This window comes from Ailuropoda melanoleuca, chromosome 13 (assembly GCF_002007445.2).
Source record: "Ailuropoda melanoleuca isolate Jingjing chromosome 13, ASM200744v2, whole genome shotgun sequence".
Taxonomy (NCBI): Eukaryota; Metazoa; Chordata; class Mammalia; order Carnivora; family Ursidae; genus Ailuropoda; species Ailuropoda melanoleuca.
Genome location: NC_048230.1, coordinates 83,583,340 through 83,605,986, shown reverse-complemented (window position 1 = coordinate 83,605,986; position 22,647 = coordinate 83,583,340). Strand labels below are relative to the sequence as shown.

At 42.2% G+C, this 22,647-nt stretch overlaps 1 protein-coding gene across 2 annotated transcripts in view; it reads left to right on the top strand.

Annotated features, from left to right (window-relative positions):
• Positions 1 to 22,647, top strand: part of SEL1L2 (SEL1L2 adaptor subunit of ERAD E3 ligase) — a 78,103-nt gene that overhangs the window by 50,028 nt on the left and 5,428 nt on the right. Inside the window, exons 9-16 of one of the 2 annotated variants that reach the window (XM_019798910.2) lie at positions 3,661 to 3,729; positions 4,638 to 4,715; positions 9,309 to 9,371; positions 9,941 to 10,028; positions 12,217 to 12,365; positions 13,508 to 13,673; positions 13,781 to 13,855; positions 18,285 to 18,457. In XM_019798910.2, the coding sequence (XP_019654469.1) occupies positions 3,661 to 3,729; positions 4,638 to 4,715; positions 9,309 to 9,371; positions 9,941 to 10,028; positions 12,217 to 12,365; positions 13,508 to 13,673; positions 13,781 to 13,855; positions 18,285 to 18,457 (861 nt within the window). The remainder of the gene's footprint in view (positions 1 to 3,660; positions 3,730 to 4,637; positions 4,716 to 9,308; positions 9,372 to 9,940; positions 10,029 to 12,216; positions 12,366 to 13,507; positions 13,674 to 13,780; positions 13,856 to 18,284; positions 18,458 to 22,647) is intronic. The other variant, XM_034641191.1, reaches the window with a different exon arrangement.

The following is a 22,647-nucleotide window of genomic DNA, read 5'->3' as shown; positions in this document are numbered from 1 at the left end:
TTACATCAAAAACTAAGGATGTACTGTATGGTGACTAACATAACATAATAAAAAATTATTATAAAAAATAATAAATAAATATACATTGGTGTTGCATATGAAAAAAAGTAGGAAATAACTAGTTTGCCTTTTTTTTCTCCTCATTGTTTGATTAAATCTCTCTCATGTGTTGTCACCATAGGCAACATTTTTACCTCTCCCTCCCCCACTACCAAATTCTTAATTACTGAAAAATATTGTATATGCAATCCTTGATTACATTTCTTGAATATCTACACATGCATTTTAATGTAATTTGCATTCCTAAATTCATACAGGTTCAGAATGAATTGGATTAGGAAAGCTGGGTATTTGCGTACATATTATTAAAGTGGATATGGCATTATTAAATTAAACCTAGCAGAGGCATAATATCAGATATGTAAGGGCAATTGCTTTGTCTACACTGACACCCATTAAAAAGACAAGAGCTAATATCTTCCCTTTTCAGGATGATTTACAGATTTTGAGATAAAAAACATTCATAAATATTTTTAAAATAATACATTTTCTTGGCAGTTCATTCTAGGGGAAATGTTACAAACTGATTAAACCTAGGGATTTTCTTGAATCAATGAAAAATCATGCTCATCGTTTTAAGGAATTATGTGTTTAAATAATAAAATTTCATTTTGCATAATGCCTGGAACATACTATATTTCATCCTATTTAAGACACCATCAATTATAAGATACTTTATGTTCTCTTGAGAAAGAAAAAACACTGCCAGTATAAATTATGCCGTTGATAGTAAGAAGTGTCCTGATTAAAGTGTGTGGGGGTATATCTTAGAATCAGTAAAATATGACAGTAGGTGATCAGTAAATATATGAAGGAAGGATGGATGTTGTCTTAATCTGTTTTAGCTGCTACAGCAAAAATAGTCTCGGTGGCTTATAAACAACAGAAACTTATTTCTCACATTTCCACAGGCTAGAAGTTGGATAGGGCCCTCTTCTGGTTTATGGACTTCTCATTGTACCCTCATGTAACAGAAAGAATGAGCTAGCTCTGAGGCCTCTCTGTATTATAAAGGCACTAATCCCACTCATGAAAGCTCGGTGCCAGTCACCTTACAAAGGCCCCACCTCCTAATGTCATCACCTTGGGTATTAGGTTTTCAACATAGGAATTATGAAGGGACATGAATATGCAGACTACAGCAGATGAATGGATGGGTAGATGGATGGATGGATACTTAACTCTTTGAGAGCAAGGACTCATCAAAGTAGCTTGCATGATACTTTCACACGGTGTTTAGTAAACGTTCATCTAACTAAAGCAATAGCACTAAAAGCAGGTTAATTTAAAAACAAGCAAAAGAGAACTGAAATGCCAAGTAAGCCATGAGAGTGGAAGGGGTAGAGGGGAAATTAGAGAAAGCTTCAATTCCTTTGGTCTTTCTGGGATCATTTTATTGAAAGATGAGGAAAACTCCAGGATTCTTGTTTTCTTCTGATTCTTATTTTAACAGTTCAGATATAGTTTTTCAGAGAGACAATTTTTTTCCCAGAATTTTCTATTGCCAAATATTTTGAGAGCCAAATTCTGCAACTGGACTTTGAAAATTACTTCACAGAATCATAGTATGAGAGCTATAAGGGACTATAAACCTTGAAATCCAGTTCCCCTCTCTTAGAGATTTATGAACTTACCCTTTCATTCACTCGCTCATGCATTCATTCCAGAAATACTTCCTAAGTGCCTGATATACAGTAGATGCTGTGCTAAGTTCAGACATTTAAATCTATGGATGCATGCTGTGATAGTTACCTACAGGTATATTTGGGTCTTGGCTCAGTAGAGGCATTCATAAGAAATACCTTTATTTTCTGTAGTAATGGGGTCTGATAAATGTGATTTGTAAATCATACATTTGATTTGTTTACTGAGAGATGACTGATAAATCATACATTGCTACAATTTCCTCCTATTCATTGACACTTAGGCTATTCCGGACATTTTGGACAGCATTTGTTGTTTCAAGATTCCCTTATGCTCATAAATTTCCAATGGCTTCTATTTTCTACCAAATAAAATAGAAGCCTTGGCCTAGTATTCAGGACTGTTATAATATGGTCCCATCATATTCTTGCAAGTCTTAGCTTTTGGATATTCTACTTCAGCCATACTGAAGTAATTACTATTTCCTAGACATTCCATGGACATTTCTATTTCTGTTCCTCGTTCCTGTTATTCCTCTAGCCTGTGATACACTCTGCACCGGTGAATCCTCTCCATTCTTTGTGAGACCTTTGTCATTTGAGTCCTGTTTCTTGACACCATGAAGGCAGAGTACTATGTGCATGGACATTGGAATCAGGCTGCTTATGGGATTCTAGTACCAGATGCTTGACTTTGAGGGTCACAAAATTGGCTCAGATATTAATAGTACCTTCCTTCTCGTGCTGTTGTAAAGATTAGGTAGGACAAAGCTTGTAAAACACATATGTACAATTCTGTTATTCCATACCTCTCTAATTCTTTTTGGTGTTCCTTTTATCCCACCAATCACCTACTGTCATTGTTATCTGCCTATATGCCTTTCTTCTCAGCAGTATTGGTAGAGAGCAAACATAGGGACGGTGTTTTCTATTCATCTGTGACTCACCTATAATAACTTAACATACTCCCCTATATACAGCACTTTTCAGTCAAGTTTCTGAAAGAATAAATGCAGACTAGAAGAGGTGGATGGATGCATGGGGGTGTGTGGTGTGGTGAGGTGCAGCCCTGCTGGCATTTGTATTCAGCTACGTCTGCAGGACAGACTGACTTTGGTAACGAGGGTGTGGCTCCCAAATAAACTGGCAACATTTAAATTTACATATAACAGAACTACTCACATTTCTTCCTTAAACCTTCTCTTCTCTTTGAGAAGGAGCAGATCCTTGCACGTCAACCTCGCCAAGGCGTTTTGAAGAGCAGAAGAGCTATGTCCTAAAAAGACACTTCAGAGAGTATCTTCATTTCTCATTCCTGGGGCAGATTTCTTTTAATGCCTCATATGGTTTCGAGGAGAACTTCTGAGAGGTCAAGATGAGGCCTAGGGAATGGGGCAACAAGGTCAGCCCTCATATGTTCTAAACTGAGCATTTCAATTAATGTTACGACCTGAAGAGAATCAGAGGCTTGGCTGGCCTCCTTCGTGTTGACTTAGAAAGACTTGGCCTGAAGTTTACCTCAGCAGGCAGCCAGATGTGTCTTGTTTTACTCACTCTGCCTTATAAACATTAGGAAGCTACATATCCAATTCTACCAAACTGTGCAAACTATCTTATAAAATAAGTACCCAGGGTCAACATCAAAGCATATTTTTAAAAATAATAGACTATGTCGTTCTAGAGCTGGGATCCATCTGTCCTCCACAAAGCCGCATGCCCATCACACCTTTCCACATGAGAGAAACACGCCTTCACATTTTAAAATCATAGATGTGAACCATATATAGCTCCCACTCTTCAGGTTTACGGTTGAAATAGCATTTGTAGTACCTTAAGCAGTGCGGACATTTCATAGATATTTTTTGAATGGATGTTAGAGGAAATAAAGTTTGGTTTGAAAAGCCACTTTGTAGGATTTATTTGTGACCATCAATAATACTGTTCCTTTTCTCTCCAGAAAGCCTTATACTACTTCTTAAAGGCAGCAAAGGCTGGGAGTGCAAATGCCATGGCATTTATAGGAAAGGTACATGCTTCATCTTGATCAGTACTTTTTCATTTCTTAAAAATCTTAAGAAACTAATGGTACCAACAAACTGAACCCAGTAGAGCGTGGCAGATGTCTTTCATGGAAGCAGCTGACCAAGGCGTCCTGCTGCAGACTGAGGATAGTATTCTTGAGGTGACGCTTTGAGAAAAAGCCCCATACAACAGCAGCCTTTATCTGAAGCACCAAACGTAGCCTTGAAAGTGCACCTGGCCCAGGGCTCCTGGGCTGAGTGTAGTTCAGAGACCCTTCCCACCACCACGACCCCCTACTCTGCCATGTAACAAGACATCTGGGCCAGTTGAACATCCAACAGGGATAGGCCTCCACCCAATGGGGGGCCTCCTTCCTACACCCTGGGAATGAGAACCAGCGCTAGGCTGACCAAAGTCCATCCTTGGGCCCCTGTCAAGGGAGGACCCTCCCCGGTTGCTGAGCAGCTTTGTGGACAGTTCCTCCAAAGAGGCACGTGTTTTTTTTCTGTCCTTCAAAGACCACTCACTCCCCCAAGCGCTGCCCTTGGCTCCCTGCAGGCAATTCGCATTAGTAACCATGGGGACAAATGCTCCACTTCCCAAAGCGCTACAGACAGCTTGAGACGAAAGGAAATGTGAGAAAACCCAAACAGGGACCATTTCTTTGCCCTCCAGCAAGGTCACTCCAGAATGTATGTAGTAGATTATTTCCTTAGTTTTTCCTTTTATTAAAATTGAGGTGAAATGCAAATAATATAAAATTCACCATCTTAAAGTGTATCATTCAGCGGCATTTACTACATTCACAATGTTGTGCGACCGTCACGTCCATGTGGCTCTGAAACATATTTTAATCACCCGCAAATTCCTTAGTTTTTTACATCTTCTTTTTGTTTGTTTTGGTTTCTTTAGATGTATTTAGAGGGGAATGCTGCAGCACCACAAAATAATGCTACTGCTTTTAAATACTTTTCCATGGCGGCCAGTAAGGTATGTCTTCAGCCCGTTTCTGTAAGCACAGAAAAACATTTGGCTTTTATTAACATGCAGACTGATGCCGAAAATTTGATTCCAAGCCCCATGACCAGCTAATGAGCCTGGAAGTTTTGTGTCCTGGAGAAGAAGAATATCATTGACAATAAAATCTGGCTTTGGGATAGGGGGAGACATGGCTTCTCTTCTTGGTAAATGAAAAATGGCAGTGACATATGCTGCTCTAGCAGGAGGCCACACAAATCTCAGCTTTCCCTCCCCCACGCAGTAGGTGAGGCCATCTAGCTCAGGAAACGGGAAATAAAAGGGATGAGGACTGAGGAAGGGAAAACTCAAACAACGTCTGCGGTAAGTTCAGGACAAAGACACATGAGAAGTGCACAGTTTTTTCCAGTTCCATCTCCCCCGAAGGCCAGAAACTTCCCTGGTCCAACCCTCAGGGGACCAGGACAAGAACGGTTGAGAGCAAGGCTCTGGAGGCAGAATCCATGGTTTAAATGCCAGCCCTGGGGCGCCTGGGTGGCGCAGTCGTTAAGCGTCTGTCTTCGGCTCAGAGCATGATCCTGGCATTATGGGATCGAGCCCCACATCAGGCTCCTCCGCTAGGAGCCTGCTTCTTCCTCTCCCACTCTCCCTGCTTGTGTTCCCTCTCTCGCTGGCTGTCTCTCTCTGTCAAATAAATAAATAAAATCTTTAAAATAAGTAAATAAATAAATAAATGCCAGCCCTGCAGCACACTGCCTGTGTGACCATGGGCAAGTTACTTAACCTCTCTGTGCCTCGATTTCCCCATCTGTCCTATGGGAATATAAATTTGCCTCACCTAGTTGTTGCCAGGATTTAATGGGTTAATACTGATGGGCCTCATATTGCAAAGTCACTAAAGCAGTAGACACAGTGTGTTGGCTTTTATCTTGTGCAGTCTGGGGTCAGTGAGGTGGCGTGAACTTCAAAGCCTATCCAAGGCAGAATTGATTAGACCTGTGAGGGAATATAAAAATGGAAAAATATGGCTCCTGCCATGAAAATTTTTATCTTGATTCCTGGGCTCAGTGAGTCTGGCATCTGTCTGATAAAACCTAGTAGCCTACTCTGAATCCCTTCGGTGCGTTAAGAACATCCTCACTGCAACACCCATCAGCCTAATGTTGGGGAATGGCTCTGATACACTTTCTAACCCAGCGCAGTAGGAAGCATTGTGTTGTGTTACAACCCCATGCTGCAACACTGGGAGTAAAGATGTGCTCAAACTGGGGAATATTTTCCACTGCTCTCAGTTTTTAAAAGCCCACACGCTGCTTTAGGAGCCTATTTATAAATGACTAGCACCTCGGAGCTGCTGCTATTGTGGCGTAAATTACTGAGAAGCTGGTACGCGGCTCCTCTCCCTTGTAATTTATATGAAATTTTTGCTCAGCAGGCTAGTTATCTGGAGTACCCTTAGATTAGGATGACAAGGGAAAGCCGACTGAAAAAGAGGTGGGGCAATGTAACAGAGGGAGATCTCTTGTAATCTGGCAAATAACGCTGATTTTTCAGCCCAAAGGAATAATGTCAGGAAGTTGGGTGTGTAAATTAACCCAGCTCCCAAGCTATTCAGGGCTGTGTAAACAGCAGGGATCTGAGCCACTTGTGTTCTAAACCTGAGTTTGCTTTCTTTACAGAGAAAATCTGAAATTATATTTGGGGTAATTATTCTGAATGGCATCAGGTGGACATGACCATATATTCCTGTATCATCACCCGGATGGTTTATTAGATTTCTCACTTGGGGTCACTACCAAAATAAAGGGTTTCTGTCTTCCATTCTGCATATCCATGCTCTTCTTTTACAACTTATAAAACATACACACACACACACACACATCTTTTTAAATTTGTTGTTAAGTCATATTAGTACCAGGATGCAAAGCTATAGTCTTTATCTTATTTACTCAGAAACATAAGCAGTTATCCTGTTGGGTCCATATGGAACCATATTCTTTTGCTTTTCTCTTTAAAAAAAAATTACATTTATTTATTTGTCAGAGAAAGAGAGCACAAGTAGGGGAGCAGCAGGCAGAGGGAGAAGCAGGCTCCCTGCTGAGCAAGGAACCCCAATGTGGGGCTCCATTACAGGATTCTGGGATCATGACCCGAGCTGAAGGCAGACACCTAACCAACTGAGCCACCCAGGCGTCCCCTTCTGCTTTTCTCTTTCACACCTCTGAACACATCAGGTCCATCCTCATCTCCACACTTGTGTCATTTTGCCTCCCTTCCCAAAATCCCCCATTCTAAATCCTACCCATCCCCCAGAGGAGAGCTCAATCCTCTTTCCTTCCACAAACCCACCTCTGCCCACGTTGGTTCATAAAATTTTCCCCTCCTCTGGACTTGCCCTGCATTCATTCTCTGTACTGCTGGAACTTTACTGCTTCTACCTTGTGCCTTCTCTCCTACTCCCTGAAAACCATGTCTCCTCAACCAGAGGAGGACAGAGGTCTTAGTACATAGTAGAGGTTCATTAAATGTTTGACAAATTAATGACCATCTGCTCTCTACGTTCATGTCAGTTAACCTAAGCAAGAGCACTGATCCCTGAAGTGGAAGTTATACAAGGGAGGATTGTCTATACATATGTTTTGTTTGGACCAGAAAGTGTTTCAAAGAGTAGGAAATCTCACATGGTGACAATGGCAGCTACATTTGCGAGCATAGCATAATGTATAGAGAGTCGTCAAATCACTATCCTATACACCTAAAACTAGTGTAACATCGTGTGTCAACTATACTGAAATATCAAAGATTAGGAAATGTCATCTAAAAGTCTGGACATCCAGCTTTCCTTGGAAAATGGGAAAAGCCAACCACATGCAGCTGCCATTCCATGTGACAACAGTGGCCTGGAGCAGAGCGTGGAGGGGCTGCTGCTGCTGCCTTTAGACATGGCACAGACTCTCTCATTTGCCTCAGTCTCTGTCACTCTCTCTATGATGTGGATTAATGTCCTTCTTACATTACCTGAATGGCTCCTGGAGGTACATCTGAGTTGGCTACTCCTGACCTGAAAGTTACAAATAAGTCCTCTGGTCCTTAAACAGTTGGTGAGTCTAAAGTTAGAACCTGTACCCTATTTTTTCCCTTCCTCCTTCCCTCTTCTCATTTCCCTTCCCTTCCATTTTTTCAACACCTAAAATGAGGATAGTTAGAAGACAGACTCACCAGATTTTGCCACATCCATTGCAGCAAGCCTTACTACCCCCAGACCAGACCATCTCAAGAGTCCAAGACCACAGGTAGATGTAGTCAGGGGACAAGCAGGAAGAAGACAACAGTTGTATTTAAATGTATTTAAAACACCTGTTTTAAATACAGCTGGACCATCCTTAAGAATTCTTATAATAGCTGGCCTTTTGATATGCATAAGCTCAAACTCTGGAGTTTCGAAATTATTTTTCACCTATGCCTTTTCTAGTTATGTGCCATTCCTGTATCACTGAGAGGCACTCTGGCTTCATCCACAATAACTACATTTAGGAGGTAAGAAGAAATCTGGAGAGCTTTCAATCAAAACTTGAGTTCCTGAGGAACTGCTATAAACCTGTAAAAAAAACCCTATGGGTGTGCTAAATGATAGTCAAGTTGCCAAGTGTGCCTCCTCACTCAGTCACTAAAAGATGAAATGCATGATGGGAAACAAAAAGAAAAGTGAGTTTCCTAGTTGGGGAAGTCACTTTTAAGGTTTACTCTTTATCCCGGATTGATATGCTAAATATCAACATATTTAAATGTGTGTTGAATGCTAAAACATGCCAAAAACTCCCTTCCCTAGACTCTTTAGAATACTAATTAGAAAAAGAAATGGTAATTAATTTAGGAGCAAGTGGAAAAGAAGACATTGGTGATGTTATAAGCAGTCAAATTTGAATAAAGAAATGTATACCAACAATACTTTACCATCCATAATGACTAGACTGAAATTTACAGAATCTCTAAAATGTTATTTGGCCATTTATGTCAACCTCCTTTGACCAAAACAGGTAACAAGTATCTGGATAGACTTCTCCCTTCTCAAAAACTCCTACATATCCTTCAAGACCAAGCTCAAATGTCAACCACCTTTGAAACTCAATCCCCTCAGTCCCTAGCCTCATCTAGGCAGTTGAGTGCCCTTCCTCTAGGTGTCCACAACATTCCTGAATCTGATTCTATGACAGGACTTACCACATTTGACGTGGCTATTTCAAGAGGTGCTACCTAGTTCATTGGAGCCCACTAGCCAGTGAACTCTCTGAGGCAGGGATTGGACTCCTACCTCAGTCCAACACCTATTATGGAGTCACACACAAAGCAAGCACTAAATAAATGCTGAAGGAAAGAGTGGAGAAAAGATTTGAACTTCATTTCCCTCTTTTCTAGTCAAAGGGGGTTATGAAGGTATGAAAGGAGAAACTAGAGAGAGACAGAATAATTTACCATCTGCCTGATTAACTTACCTTGATTTAATCTCCTATTGGGTACATTTTAAATATTTGGAATGATTTTGTCATTATTTTCCTCATCATGAATTCTTCTGGGACTTTACTTGGATTTTTAAAACTGTTCCAGGGCAATGCAATTGGTCTTCATGGGCTCGGTCTTGTTTACTTTTATGGGAAAGGAGTTCCTGTGGTAAGTTAAATAATTTCTTTATCTTTTCAACATATTTCTAGCAATTTATAAGGTAAAATTCATGAACATTGACTAATTTAAAGAAAGGAATTAGTCTCTAATATCTGATTTTTCAAACTATCATATTTGACAATAGCAAATAAAATAATCCCATGGAATATTTGCCAAAGAGACATAGAACAAATTTGTGACAAGAATAACAACCCTAATTATATCTCAGAATTATAGATTCTAGGTAACCTTAGAAATCATACAACCCCTGAGGATTTTTTCTGAGAAATTTATCTTCTTAGTGTAACCTCTGCCTTTTGAGTTACCTTCCCCCCAATATCTAACAAAACCTGCTGTCAGGGTAGGAAAAGACATAATTTACAGTGAAAATGAGATAATTATTTCCCAATAGAATCTAATATAATAATGAATAAAATGTATAATACTTATAATACTATTTTGATTAGCCTAAATCATATAAAGCACTATCTACACTCTTTTTTTTTTTAAGTGGAAGGCAATTGTTACCATGGAGTTATACATACATCTTTGAGTAATAGAGTGTAATTATCTTGCAGAATTATGCTGAAGCACTTAAATACTTTCAGAAAGCTGCAGAGAAAGGATGGCCCAATGCACAGTTTCAATTAGGCTTCATGTACTACTGTAAGTGCTACAAATATGGCTGCTGTACCAAGAATGATGAATGCATTATTAACTACTCCTTTTTTAACAAAAATCAAATTGGTGAAGTGATTGGTTTAGATAGAATATTGAGCCGCAATTTGAGGAGGAATTTGAAGACTTAAGGAAAGGACACCTGTTGAGGGAGGAAGCAAGGAGGTACAGTCAAGAAGCTCACTTTTGAAAAGATTGAGTTTGAGGTGCCTTGTGATAGCCAATAGGCATACCCAAAAGCAGGTACAAAACTCACAAGAAAGGTCAGACTTGAAGAGAAAGATATGGGAGGCATCAACATACAGAAATTAGTTAAAAGTAGCTGAAACTGCAAAAAGAAAAGAGAGAGAGCATGAGAGGAACAGTGAGTCATGATCAGAAATCTGGTGGTACTCAGTGCTGTACTGAAAAGATGGGCAGAGAAAGAGTCACAAAAAGACTGAAAAGTCATGGTCAAAGGAATAAGAGAGAAAAGTGACCTTTAAGGAAGTCAGAGGATAGAACTTTCAAGAAAGAATAAATGAATGAGCCCTCCTGTGAAGTGCAATGAGAAGCCTGCTTCTTCAAAACAAAAACAAATAAGAAAGGGCTTAGAATCCATGGGACTTGTCAATATAGAGAATGTTCATGTGGTCACTGGACTGATTGGGGTAGAAGCCAGATACAGCAGATTGAGGTATGAATGGAAGGTGAGAAAGTACAGTAAAAATATTCTTGGAAATTGTGTGTCTTTAAATGGAAGAAGAGGGATGGAACAGCGGCATGAGAGGGACCAAGAACCAAGAGGGAGCTCTTTCAAGATGATGAGAGAGCTGGGTATAATTTTTGGCAAAAAAGAGCCAGCCAATGGGGATGGTTAATGTGTCTTGGGAGTGATGAGATAATTGATGAAGAGGTTCTAGAAAAAGTTGGGTGGCATTAGGATCTGATTGTACCCAGTTAGGTAGAGGCCTCCCTAGTCTTGGTAGAGAGGAGGAATTTCTCACTCTCAAAGACTGGAGAGATGGAAGAAAGGATGGTGCAGATGTAAATCTGGAGGAAAGGAAAGCGAGGCAAGTAAGAAAAGACAATGTAAGAATTTCCTCAATGAGCTAGGAGGTGCCAAGTTGTCTTCCAAGAGCAAAGGTAGAGTGATTGGGATAGGAAGTCTCAGAAAGCCATGAAAGTTTGTAATACTCTGTGGGGATTGAGAGAGGGAGTGCCTGCCCAGGATCTGTCAGATTCCTCAAGCTTCTAGAATAAGAGTAATAGTAATGGCTAATGTTTATTAAATCTTTATGTGTATTTACTCATTTAGTCCCCTCAACATGTCTAGGGGGTATCCTAAAGTGTATAGATGAGCAAACTGAGGCATATAGAGGTCTAACGGTTTTGCCGAAGAGCACACAGTTAGTGGAGCTGGGATTCAAACCCAACTGATTTGCCTCCAGAGTCTTTGCTTTTAGTGGCCCTGCTTCTAAAGGTTATAAAATGTTGAGAGCTGGAAGACAATTTAAGGACTTTCTAGCGAAAACCTTTCCTTTTACAAATGGAGTGCCTAGAGGTGCCCAACTCACAAAGGGGTAATGAGAGAGCCAGGACAAGCTGCTGAGAGCGTGCTGATTTTCCACCCTCGCCTCAAATGCCTCTCCTTGCTCCAAGTATGAGTTGAGTCTGAGCTGGGCCTCCTGGAGCTGGGATTCGCCTGCTCCAAACTCTGTAGTTATGGGTGGGAGGAACTCTACTGGTCTCCTGGAATGGAAGGACAAGGATGGTGAGCCACATCCTGATGTTGTCCTGGTCCTCAGAGACCAAGATGTGGGTACAATCAGATCCTAATGTCACCCAACTTTTTCTAGAACCTCTTCATCAATTATCTCATCACTCCCAAGACCAACTCTTGGTCTCCTTTTCATTAACCTTAGGTATGCTGAATTGAGGAGATATTTTCATGAGACCGAAGAGTCTTCCTTCTTCAGGTTTCTGAATGGGTCAAGAATATAAATTTCCATATTCTTACTCAAAATCAGACTTCACTTTTTTCCCCTCCAAATAATGGATCTATAACAGCTTGAATTTGGTTGGCTTTTCTCATCCTATTTAAAAGAGTAGGCATCACTGTGACCATTATACCCATAGATTATAACGTAAAAAATAAAACGAACAAGGGGTGGCTCAAAATAATTTTGATTTTCAGCTGGCTCTGGAGTATGGAAGGATTATAAACTTGCCTTCAAATATTTTTACTTGGCATCTCAGAGTGGGCAGCCCCTCGCCATTTATTACCTGGCAGAGATGTACGCAACAGGAACAGGAGTGTTAAGATCATGCAGAACTGCTGTGGAGGTAAATAATGGGATGTTTTGAAAGCATTTTTCATTTATCACAGAGAGGAGGTGATACTGTCCTTAAGTTGTTGGTGCCTTTGATTTTATGGATATTACCTTTCCTACCTCTCCCAGTTGAAAGTGTGAACAATGACATTTGCCAGGTGGAAAAACTGTGATATAACTCGGGCTGGGAAAGGGAAGAAGAGAAATGATCCCTCCTCTCTTGCTTTTGGCTTTCCATCAGGTCAGAGCTCGCCTCAGAATTCAGTGAAGGGGCTCAGTCTCAGCCTTCGGTCAAATGGCTAGGGCAATTTGGCACTTGTAAGTGGGATTGGGAGTTGTGACTTGGGAAATAAAAGGCTTGGTTTAGCCCAGAAAATGTAGCCCACTTCTTCCCAGAAAGCAAGGTCCTTAGGTTTTTGATGATTTGGATGACAACTGAGAAAGTGAATTCTTTCAGCCCGAGCCAGTGATGTACTTTTCAAAGGAAAGTTTTTAGGACCTTAATGCCCTTCATTGATTTATTAAACACTTCCGCTGCACCAATATAAATACCTCCATGTTGCAATCTGGCCCCTCTGAAACTCATTTCAAAGGCTGCCAGCTAATAATCTATCTTTAGATTTGCTCTTTTGCCAACTTCCTAATGAATTATGTATGGCTAACCTCTTTTGGTTACATAAGGGCTATTCAGCTAAGTTGACGCTTGTCCCCACAGAGCTCTGCACACCTCCCTCGCGGTTATGTCACCTACACCCTCAGGCACTGTCTTCCCTTCATTCTCTCCTTTCCACATTAGCTGTGGCCTTATAACTCACCCTTGCAGAGCAGCAGTACCCAGAAAGTGCCTTTTTTTAAAAGCAGAAGTCGATCCATTCTTGTCCTGCCAAATAGCCTCTAAGTCAGGAGAGTTTATTACGTAAATTTAAAATAAGCCTCAGGAAGTTTCAGCTCAAGACCAAAAACTACACGCTTGTAATCTTTGTGCCTCTGAGAGGTATTATCTCTTCCCCCTAAATAATTTTTAAAAGCCATGCTTTAGACCCCAAATCCTTGCCTGACCACCCAACAGAAGCTGAAGACTGACTTCACTTATCATTTGACGGGGATGAAGTATATCAGCTAACTAGTCTGCTTGATTTCTTTTTCCATGTACAGCTCTATAAAGGTGTCTGTGAACTAGGCCACTGGGCTGAGAAGTTCCTGACAGCATACTTTGCCTATAAGGACGGTGATATAGATTCTTCTCTCGTTCAGTACGCACTACTTGCAGAAATGGGGTATGAAGTAGCTCAAAGCAATTCAGCATTCATTTTGGAATCTAGTAAGATAAGTTAAAATTCTCCGCAATTCCCCAATCATACGTATGCATAAGTGACTTTACTACATGGGTATTTTAAGCCTTCCTAATGAAACGTCTCCCTTTTTTAGAAAAGGCTAAGATTCTTGAAAAAGAGAAGATGTTTCCGATGGCACTTCTCCTGTGGAAACGAGCTGCCGTCCAAGGTACAGAACCTGCATAAAAATGAACACACACCTGGTCCTTGTCCACTCTCAGTCATCAATTTTGCTCCAGCTGAGTTCTTGGGCATAGAAGCAGAAAGCGGCAGGATATTAATCAGGTTGTCTTTCGAACTGTACCAATCTTGGGGTCAGCCTTTGGTGAGGGGTCATTTCCAGGAATTTCTTTTCTTCGTTATTCTCAAGGTCCCTGGTTTGGTAAACCACAGGGATTTTTCTATGGCTTTGTCACCACGGCACCAGAGCAGTTGTTTGAAACATGACAGTTTTTACTCAGGAAACCAGTTTTCTTGTTCTGACTTCAGTCACTCAGCTGCTGAGTTTTTTTTTTTCTCAACTTATCAGAGAACTGACCTATGTCTCAATGGATTTATAAGGCAAAATTATGTATGGATCTAAGACTCATTTGATTGTTCTTTTAAAATAGCACACTGATGGTTACTACAAATTTCAGATCTTTATTATAACTGTTAACATGTTAGCATCAGAAAACAAGACAGAACAAAGCCCAGAGTCAAATATCAGGATCCTCTCCTGTTCCTGGGGTTCCTGTGCCCAGCTTACGGGGTTCACCTGGGATGAAGAATGTACACTAGCGCCGGTGGGAAAGCATTGGCAGGTGGCATTATTAAAAGCAAACGGATGCTGCGGAGCTCTCACGATCAGGATTTGGATATGTGAGGAACTCTCATGCAGTGAAAGAGCAATTTTTACTTACGATCGTCTCATGGTAAGGTTGAATCATCTCTTTTCCACAACTAGTGAATGGGATAACGAATAATTCTCAACTGCCACTAATATGAACCCGAGGGGAAAAGTCGCAGGGGTGCCTTCGCAGATCCGGCCGAGCCAGTGACGGAGCAGCAAGCCAGCCATGGGATTTCGCGAGAAATTCCCTGAAGAAGAAAAGTGTGTCTTCTCAGATTCAATGAAGACCTTGTTTGGTGTAGGGAAACAACACCAATCTCTCAGCTAGGGCAAATCAGCTCAAGTGCGGCAAATAGAGGCTTATTCCAAGCCAGGAAATGCGTGGAAATTGCATTGAGGAAAAGAGACATTGAAAGTGAGGGGACATTAATATTGAACAGAAGTCACCAACATAAAAAAAGTGGTCAGGCCGCTAAGAATAATTATGTGTCACAAGAGAGGTCAGGCATGAATGTCCCTGGAGATGAGGCTGCTGAGAGCCTCATCTGAGGTCGGAATCATCGTAATGAAAGTATTTCATCAGCGCTGGTGGTGCTCCTTTCAGCAGTGGCTGCGTGTGAGGAGAGTGCTGACCCATCAGGACTCAGTCACACGCTGTGACTGTGAGATTCAAGGGGGGAATCCCTCCCGCTTTTGAGTGACCCCCTGAGAACCTGTCAGGGGCACCATATGTCCCCAGTCAGCCCCTTAATAACAGTGCAGCTGATTCCTCTGGAAAACCTGCTTGTTTGCTGCCTTCCTGCTCAGGGACTTCAGAGGTCCTGCTTCCTGCTTGAAAATGCACAGAAGTCCTGTCTTTTCATGGTTACGGCCCAGAAAGAATCTTCAGGTCAATGGAGAACAGCTTTGGGCAAAATTAGAAATGGAGTGGGTTTCTTGTTAAGGCTCTAAGGGCCTTTTGCCTCTCCAGGTCCGTCCAGGCCCCTCTCTTGGGTAGCATTGCTATAAGGACTTGCCCCCAGCTGCCTGTACCTTTTGAAGCATCTGGGAAGCAAACCCTGTTAACCAATGTCTTTAGCGGCTTATGAATTTTAGGATGATACCTCTACTCAGAAAGAGGTAATGATGGTTCATGGTATTACATTTTAATAAAGGATTCTAGATGATTAAAAGAACTTCAGTACCCAAAGGAATCAGTTCCAAAGGATTTTACACATTGCAGTAGGCCAAATATGGGGAAGATTTTGGATGGAAGGAATCCTGTAGCCCTTAATTATACACCTCAGACCATACTACACAGGGCACTTCCTCCTTTTCCAGTTAAGTCTAGATCGTGCCAGAAGGTTTGGCCACACCTAAGATGGATGTCCTAGATTAGAATTCCCTCATCTTTTCAATTAACATTTTCCTAGTGAATGGAAACTTGGACCCCAAAGGAACCCTTAGAGGCCATCCCTAAGTGGCCTTCGGGAGATTGAAGTCTCATATCTTAAAAAGTCACGTGGACTTTTTTCTACTCCTGAATATATCCAAATTTGTTGAAAAGTAAGATTCTAAATTATTTAACATTTGGGGAAAGCATTTTCAAAATGTTTCCTACCGTGTCTGTCCATTCATTCCATAAATACTTGTCAAGAACCGCTCTAGGCCTGGGACAGTATCAGTGATCAAGAACTTCAAAGTTCTTGTCCTCCTAAGAGAGAGAGAGAAAATAAATTCTTGAGAGAGAGAGAAAGTAAACAAATAAGATAACAGCAATATGTGCTGTGAAGGAAAGAAAACGTGGAGGTGAGATAGGTAACTCCTGGGGTGGGGGGTGAGGGGAAGCTTTAGACAAGGCAGTCAGAAAAGGCCTCTGGGAGGGAAGTGACATTTGCAGTGAGACCTGAATAATGAGAAACCAGGGACATGAAGAGTCAGAGGAAGTCCAAACATGACAGCCAGAGGGACATGAAGAATCTTAATGCAGAGGTCCTGGGGCGAGAATGAGCTTGGTGTGTTGAAGGGGTACTACGGAATATTAAGAAAGCTAGAGCATTATCAAGAAAGTGACATGTGATGAGGCTAGTCGGAGGTGGAAGGTAGATGAAGCAGGACTGGGAGGTCAGGTAGGGAGTCTGGATATTATTCCAAGTGCAAAGTGAAGCACTTTGGGGCTAATGGGAATAACAGAATTTGACTTTACATTAAAAAAAAATCATCCTGGGGGGCGCCTGGGTGGGCTTAGTCAGTTACGTGACCAACTCTTGATTTCAGCTCAGGTCATGATCTCAGGCCTGTGTGGGCACTCTGCGCTCAATGGAGAGTCTGCTGGAGATTCTCTCTCTCTCTCTCTGCTCCTCGCCCCAATTGGGGCATGCACGCGCCTGCACGCGCACGATCGCACGTGTGCACGTTCTCTTTAAAGAAAAATTATCCTGGCTGTTGTACAGAGAATATATTGAAAAGTGGAGATAAAAGAACAGTTTGGAGGCTATTATAGTTATCCAGGCTTGACGTAGGTGGTGAAGGAGACGGCAACAAACAGGTATGTTTTAGAGGTAGGACCTGCTGAAGGATTCAATAAGAAATGAGGGGGAAATAACTAGGAATAACTACCTTACGTTTACAGCCTTAACAATGGCACTAGCGCTGAGATTGGGAAGGAAAGGATGATTTGGTTTGATTTGGTTTGAGGGAGGTAGGTAGCAAGGTGTTAGGAACCTTGATTGCATGCTTTGAGATCCAAGTAGAGAAGTCAAAGAGGCGATTAGAGGAGCTGGGGGCTTGGGGAGAGACAGGGCTATAGATAAAATTCAGGAAGAGTGAACATCAAGATAGGCATGGAAGTAATCACCTAGGAAAAGAGATAGAGGAGAGGTAGAGAGAGGAGGGTTAGAGAGGAGAGAGAAGAGAAGAGAAGAAAGAGAAGAAAGGGAAAAAAGGAATCAACTAATAAACCCTTAATGTTCCAACATTTACAAGCTGGGCAGAGGAGCAATCAGGCAAGAGTTTGGAAAGGAGAGGCCTATGAGGCAGGAGGGAAATCAAGAGGTTGTAAGGTCACTGGTGTCAAGAGAGGAAAGTGCATGGGCAGGTAGGTCCAATGACTCTAGGGCTGCTTAGAGGTCCAGTAAGATGAGGACAGGGAAGTCACCGGTGGATTCACCTGCATGGAGGTTATCAACCTCCTTGAAAGTGGCAGTTTCATGGAGATGGGCAGAAGCCAGATTGGAGGGGGTTGAAGAGTGCATGGGAGGTGAAGCTTTGGAGATAGTCAGTATAGAACACACTTTGAAAAAGGCTGAGCATGAAGGGAGCAGAGAAATGGGGAGTAGTTAGAAGGACACACAATGGGATAAAGAGAGGATTTTTTTTTGTTGACAGAAGATACCAAAGTGTGTTTAAATGATTGATGGGACTGATCTAGGAAAGGAGACTTGAGTGATGCAGGAGAGCAGACCTTCAGGGGTGAAGTTTGAGAACCAGAAGGGTGGGATCCAGTTTCCCAAGACTTGACGTACCTTCAAAAAATAAATTTAATAGGTAAAATTCCTAATTTTGTATTCTTTAAGAACATTCGTACTATACCATGGGAGTTGTCCTGCAATGAAGACAGCTAAAGATGAGTGTTAGATTTTATATTCCAGAAGTTATATCTAATTTTGATTCTAAGATTGAGTGTTTTGTTTTTCTTTTTAATGTATATTACCATTAGGTTGAGTTACTAGGAACTGTACGTGAATCATCAGAGTTCTTTTTCTTCTCTTTTTAACATTTCTATCAGGCAATGCATTCGCTAGAGTAAAAATTGGAGATTACCATTACTATGGCTACGGAACTAAGAAAGACTATCAGACTGCAGCCACACATTACAGCATCGCAGCCAACAAGTACCACAGCGCACAAGCCATGTTCAATCTGGCCTATATGTACGAACACGGTTTAGGTATCACAAAGGTAATAATCTAAACCTAGTAAGGCAGCTGTATGGGAAGGGAAAATTTGTAAATGTTTTTAATTTCACTGATGTCATCAGTGTAAAGGAAGGAAAGAAAAGACAACATTTGCTGAGATTCCCCCCCACCCAGCCAATACATAATACTTACCCTAACGTGAACCCTATAAGGAGGAAATTATTTTCTCCATTTACGCCCAAAGACATAACTAACGAGTTGAAATAATTCAAGTTCAGGCTAATTAGATTCATAACTTCAAGCTTTTTCAACAATAGTAGTGGGTCCTGCCCCTACTCCCTTCCACCTCCAGGCCTTTTTCCATTAAAATTTGCATTGACTCTGAAGCTCTCAGTAAGCAAGGAGAAAGTGGGAATGAGGTCAGAGCTGGATACCAAGGTGACATTAATCCAGAATTGTCTTATAAAACACCCACTGTGTACATGACACAGTGCTGAGCACTCTAGAGTATCCTAAGAAAATACATCTCCATCCTTCAAAGACTACACTTTCCTTGAGGAGATAAAGGCATATTTATTAAGAGAGCTAACATGACAAGGAGATATTGGGTAAATCCCTTAGTAAGTGTAATTAAGGCAGAAGATGGCATTGGGTTCTGACACAGTGAGAAAGGTGTATTAAATATCAATAATGATACTAATAGCCGGGCATTGGTGTGTTATATATACTATGTCATTCAAATCACAGAACCACTCAATGAGATAAACCCTATCATTGTCATCAGTGTGTGCATCAGGAAACCAAGAGTGCAGAGAGGTTAAGTCACATGGCCAACTTTGCAGAACTCATTGGTGGCGAAGTCAGAATTTGAACCCAGGTCTGTCTGACCCCATGTTTTTTGGGGGAAAGAGTGAGCTCTGCCTTGATTCTTTCTTAGTGCTTAAGTATATATTTCATAGCAGGGATACTCCTGACTGCATTTTGAGAGCCAAATAATGAGGGGGTTATCAGCTTTTCTATGCTTTCTTCTTTCTTCCAGTTGTGCTAGTAGTTGAGAGTTATTGATGGGGAATTTCCTATCTGACTGCTAATGGTACACCCTGCAACAACCAAGGGCTTCATATTCAGGCACCGACAATCCAGATCTTCCTGAGGTCTCACTGTGGCCTGCCTTTTGGCTGGTCACTTTTCATCATCCCCAGCACCTTAAGCAATGGAAAGGATGACAAATCCCAATCCAGTCTGTTTCCCCATTCTTAGCAGGTCCAAGCTTCCTGTGTTTGTAAAATAGGATCAAATAGCTAAATCAGAAGATTTCTTTCGATGCCATTTAGCCACACCCTACTCCCTTCCAACCATCATCCACAGCTGTAAAACAGAACAATGATACCTCCCCTCCCCAGGTTTAGAAATAAAACAATAAGCCTTTGTGAAGGGGCTTTGTAGTCAGTGTGTGGCATGACTGGTATTTAGATCAGAAGAGAATTTGAGTGACTGCTAACTAAGTAAAGCTTCAATAAGATTAAAGGTTTTGTTCATCATTCCTCATTTAAAATGTAACAATAATGGTGACAGGAACACCGTGTGTATCATGGATAAAAATGACCCCGCTCTACAGGATAAATTCAAATTAGCTCACCTGTCCTATGTGATTCAAGGACTTGGTCCCCAAGACAGCCTTATCCTCACCACGGTGAGGCCATTTTGCCTTAAGACCCTGGGGGCAGGGAGGGCACAGAACCAGCTGTGGGAGAGAGGACGCTCTCTACTAGAGCCCAGATGGCCCACCGTGTCAGAGGGTCTGATTTTCCTCCTCGGAGTCACTAATAACCTCTCTCCCAGTCACGTTTTTCACAATGTCAAATAGCAGTTGTCAAGACATACATTTCATACACTTAGAAAAAACTTTGAAATTTCTCTCTGGCTGCATTTCTGTTCTTTCCTGTCCAGTTCCCATTAAATCATGGGTAGTTCATTTTGGTCAGTATCTCGAAGTTACAGATGTATATTTTACTTCAGAAAGTCTCTACATGTAAAAAAACAAAACCAAAATCAAAAAACAGGGCTCTACTCAGACCCAGACGTGGGAAGATTAGATTTAGTTAATGAGAAGTCATTGTTCTTTGTCCTTATTAATATCTTCTGTTTCACAATTAGAAAAATAATAACCAAGCACCCAGGGGCCAAGTTTATTAATCTTGTTATCTCATAGTCAAATTAACAAAAAGATATCACCTTTTCTAATCCTTAAAATGAATATGCTGATAATTAAAAGCCGAAAGCTTGTTCCAGTGATGGTTAATGAAAGCAAAGCAATTAGGAGAACAGACTTTCACAGCATTTAAGTGATCAAGTAATTAAGCATTTCTTCGGCAGGGCACTTCACAATCCTCTTTATTAGTTAATCCTCATGCAAATCAGTGGGAAAGACAATAATATCATTACCAGGATTTCTCTGAGTATCAAAAAAGGTTTTGTAAACATAAAGCCCTCTGGGAGAAGGAAGTGAGGTATAAATCAACCCTTGGTAAATCAATATAAAAATATGGGACATTGTTGTCCTCATCTGTCTTTAGGAAAGGACATTGGGACTAGGGTGATGTAGGTGTCTTATCCTATAGCTTCACTGAGAAGCATCTCATTCCCCAATTTATGACTTTGAATTAAGCTCAATGAGCTCTTTGACTCAAACTGTGGACTAAGATTGACTGCATCATTGTTCTGGGAATACAAAATAATGCCTGAGGAAAAACTGGGAGAGGACCTGAACTAATGTAGAAATATAAGGACTCAGCTCACAAGTTGTTATGAAACTATCTCAATTTATGCTTGATTCAGAAGTACTTCAGAAATTTAACCATGAACAAAATATGTCACCCATCCCCTCTTGTCCATTCCTTCTGTGTCCTGGCTCAGGCCAGAGTTTCTACTCATGTAGGCTTGTTGTAAAGGCTTCTCAGTGGTCTCCCATTCTAGTGTTCTTCCTTTAAATCTGCATCAGAAAAAGCCATGTCTGGAAGATGGAGTTAAGATGGCGGAGGAGTAGGGGACCCCTTTCTCAGCCAGTCCCCTGAGTTGAGCTGGATAGGTACCAGACCAGCAGGAACATCCACGGAATCAGCCTGAGACGCAGGAAGATACATCTGGATCTCTACAAATGAACATCTCCAGCACTGAGTATTGAGGTACGAAGCGGGGATCCATGAAACTGTGCACAGATATTGGAAGATAAACAGAATGGGGAGGGAGCCACCATGTCCGGGTGCCGGGAAGTGGTAGCCACCTGCACGGGGGAGCAGGTGGACCGCGGACCTGCACCCTTGAGACAGCAGACTGAGACCATGAGCCGGGGGCGGCGCTACCAAGCATCTCACGGAACTCCGGTGGGCTCACTGGATCCAGACTGAGACCGGGAGCTCCGGGGGCATGCGCAGGGCGGCTGGCAGCTGGCAGTGTTAGAAACACAAAGGNAACTCTGGAACTCCGGTGTGCTCACTGGATCCAGACTGAGACCGGGAGCTCCAGGAGCATGTGCGGGGCGGCTGGCGGCTGGCAGCCCACCTGCACAGGGGAGCGGGCAGACTCGCGGATGGCACCCGCGAGACAGCAGACTGAGACCAGGAGCTCCAGGAGCACGCGCGGGGCAGCCTGCGGCTGGTGGCTGGCGGGGTTAGAAACACAAAGGACAGAGACGCGCTGGCCCTGGAAGTGAGGGCTGGGATGCTGGGTTTGGGGCGCACAGCCCGGGATGCTGCAGGGTTGAGCAGCACCAACAGAAACAGAGTTAAAGTGGCCAGAACATCAGTGGAGAACGGGCAGCAATCCCTCCGTTCTGTGACAGAGGCTGAATTTCAGCTGCTGCTGCTGACTCTCAGAAGAGGCACAGCAGACCACCAGGGAAAGCCGCCAGAGAACAAAAGCCCAGAAATACTGGCTCACAGGATGCCCATCCCCATCCCCCCTCGCAGGGGACACGGAGACTCTACCCAAACAGGGTTTCCTGAGTATCGGCGTGGCAGGCCCAGCCCCCAGAAGGCAAGCTGAAAAATCAAGAAGCCCACAACCCGGGGCGCCTGGGTGGTGCAGTCATTAAGCGCCTGTCTTCGGCTCAGGGCGTGATCACAGCCTTCCAGAAAGGAGTCCCTCATCGGGCTTCTCCACTGAGAGCCTGCTTCTTCCTCTCCCACTCCTCTGCTTGGGTTCCCTTTCTTGCTGACTGTCTGTCTCTCTCTC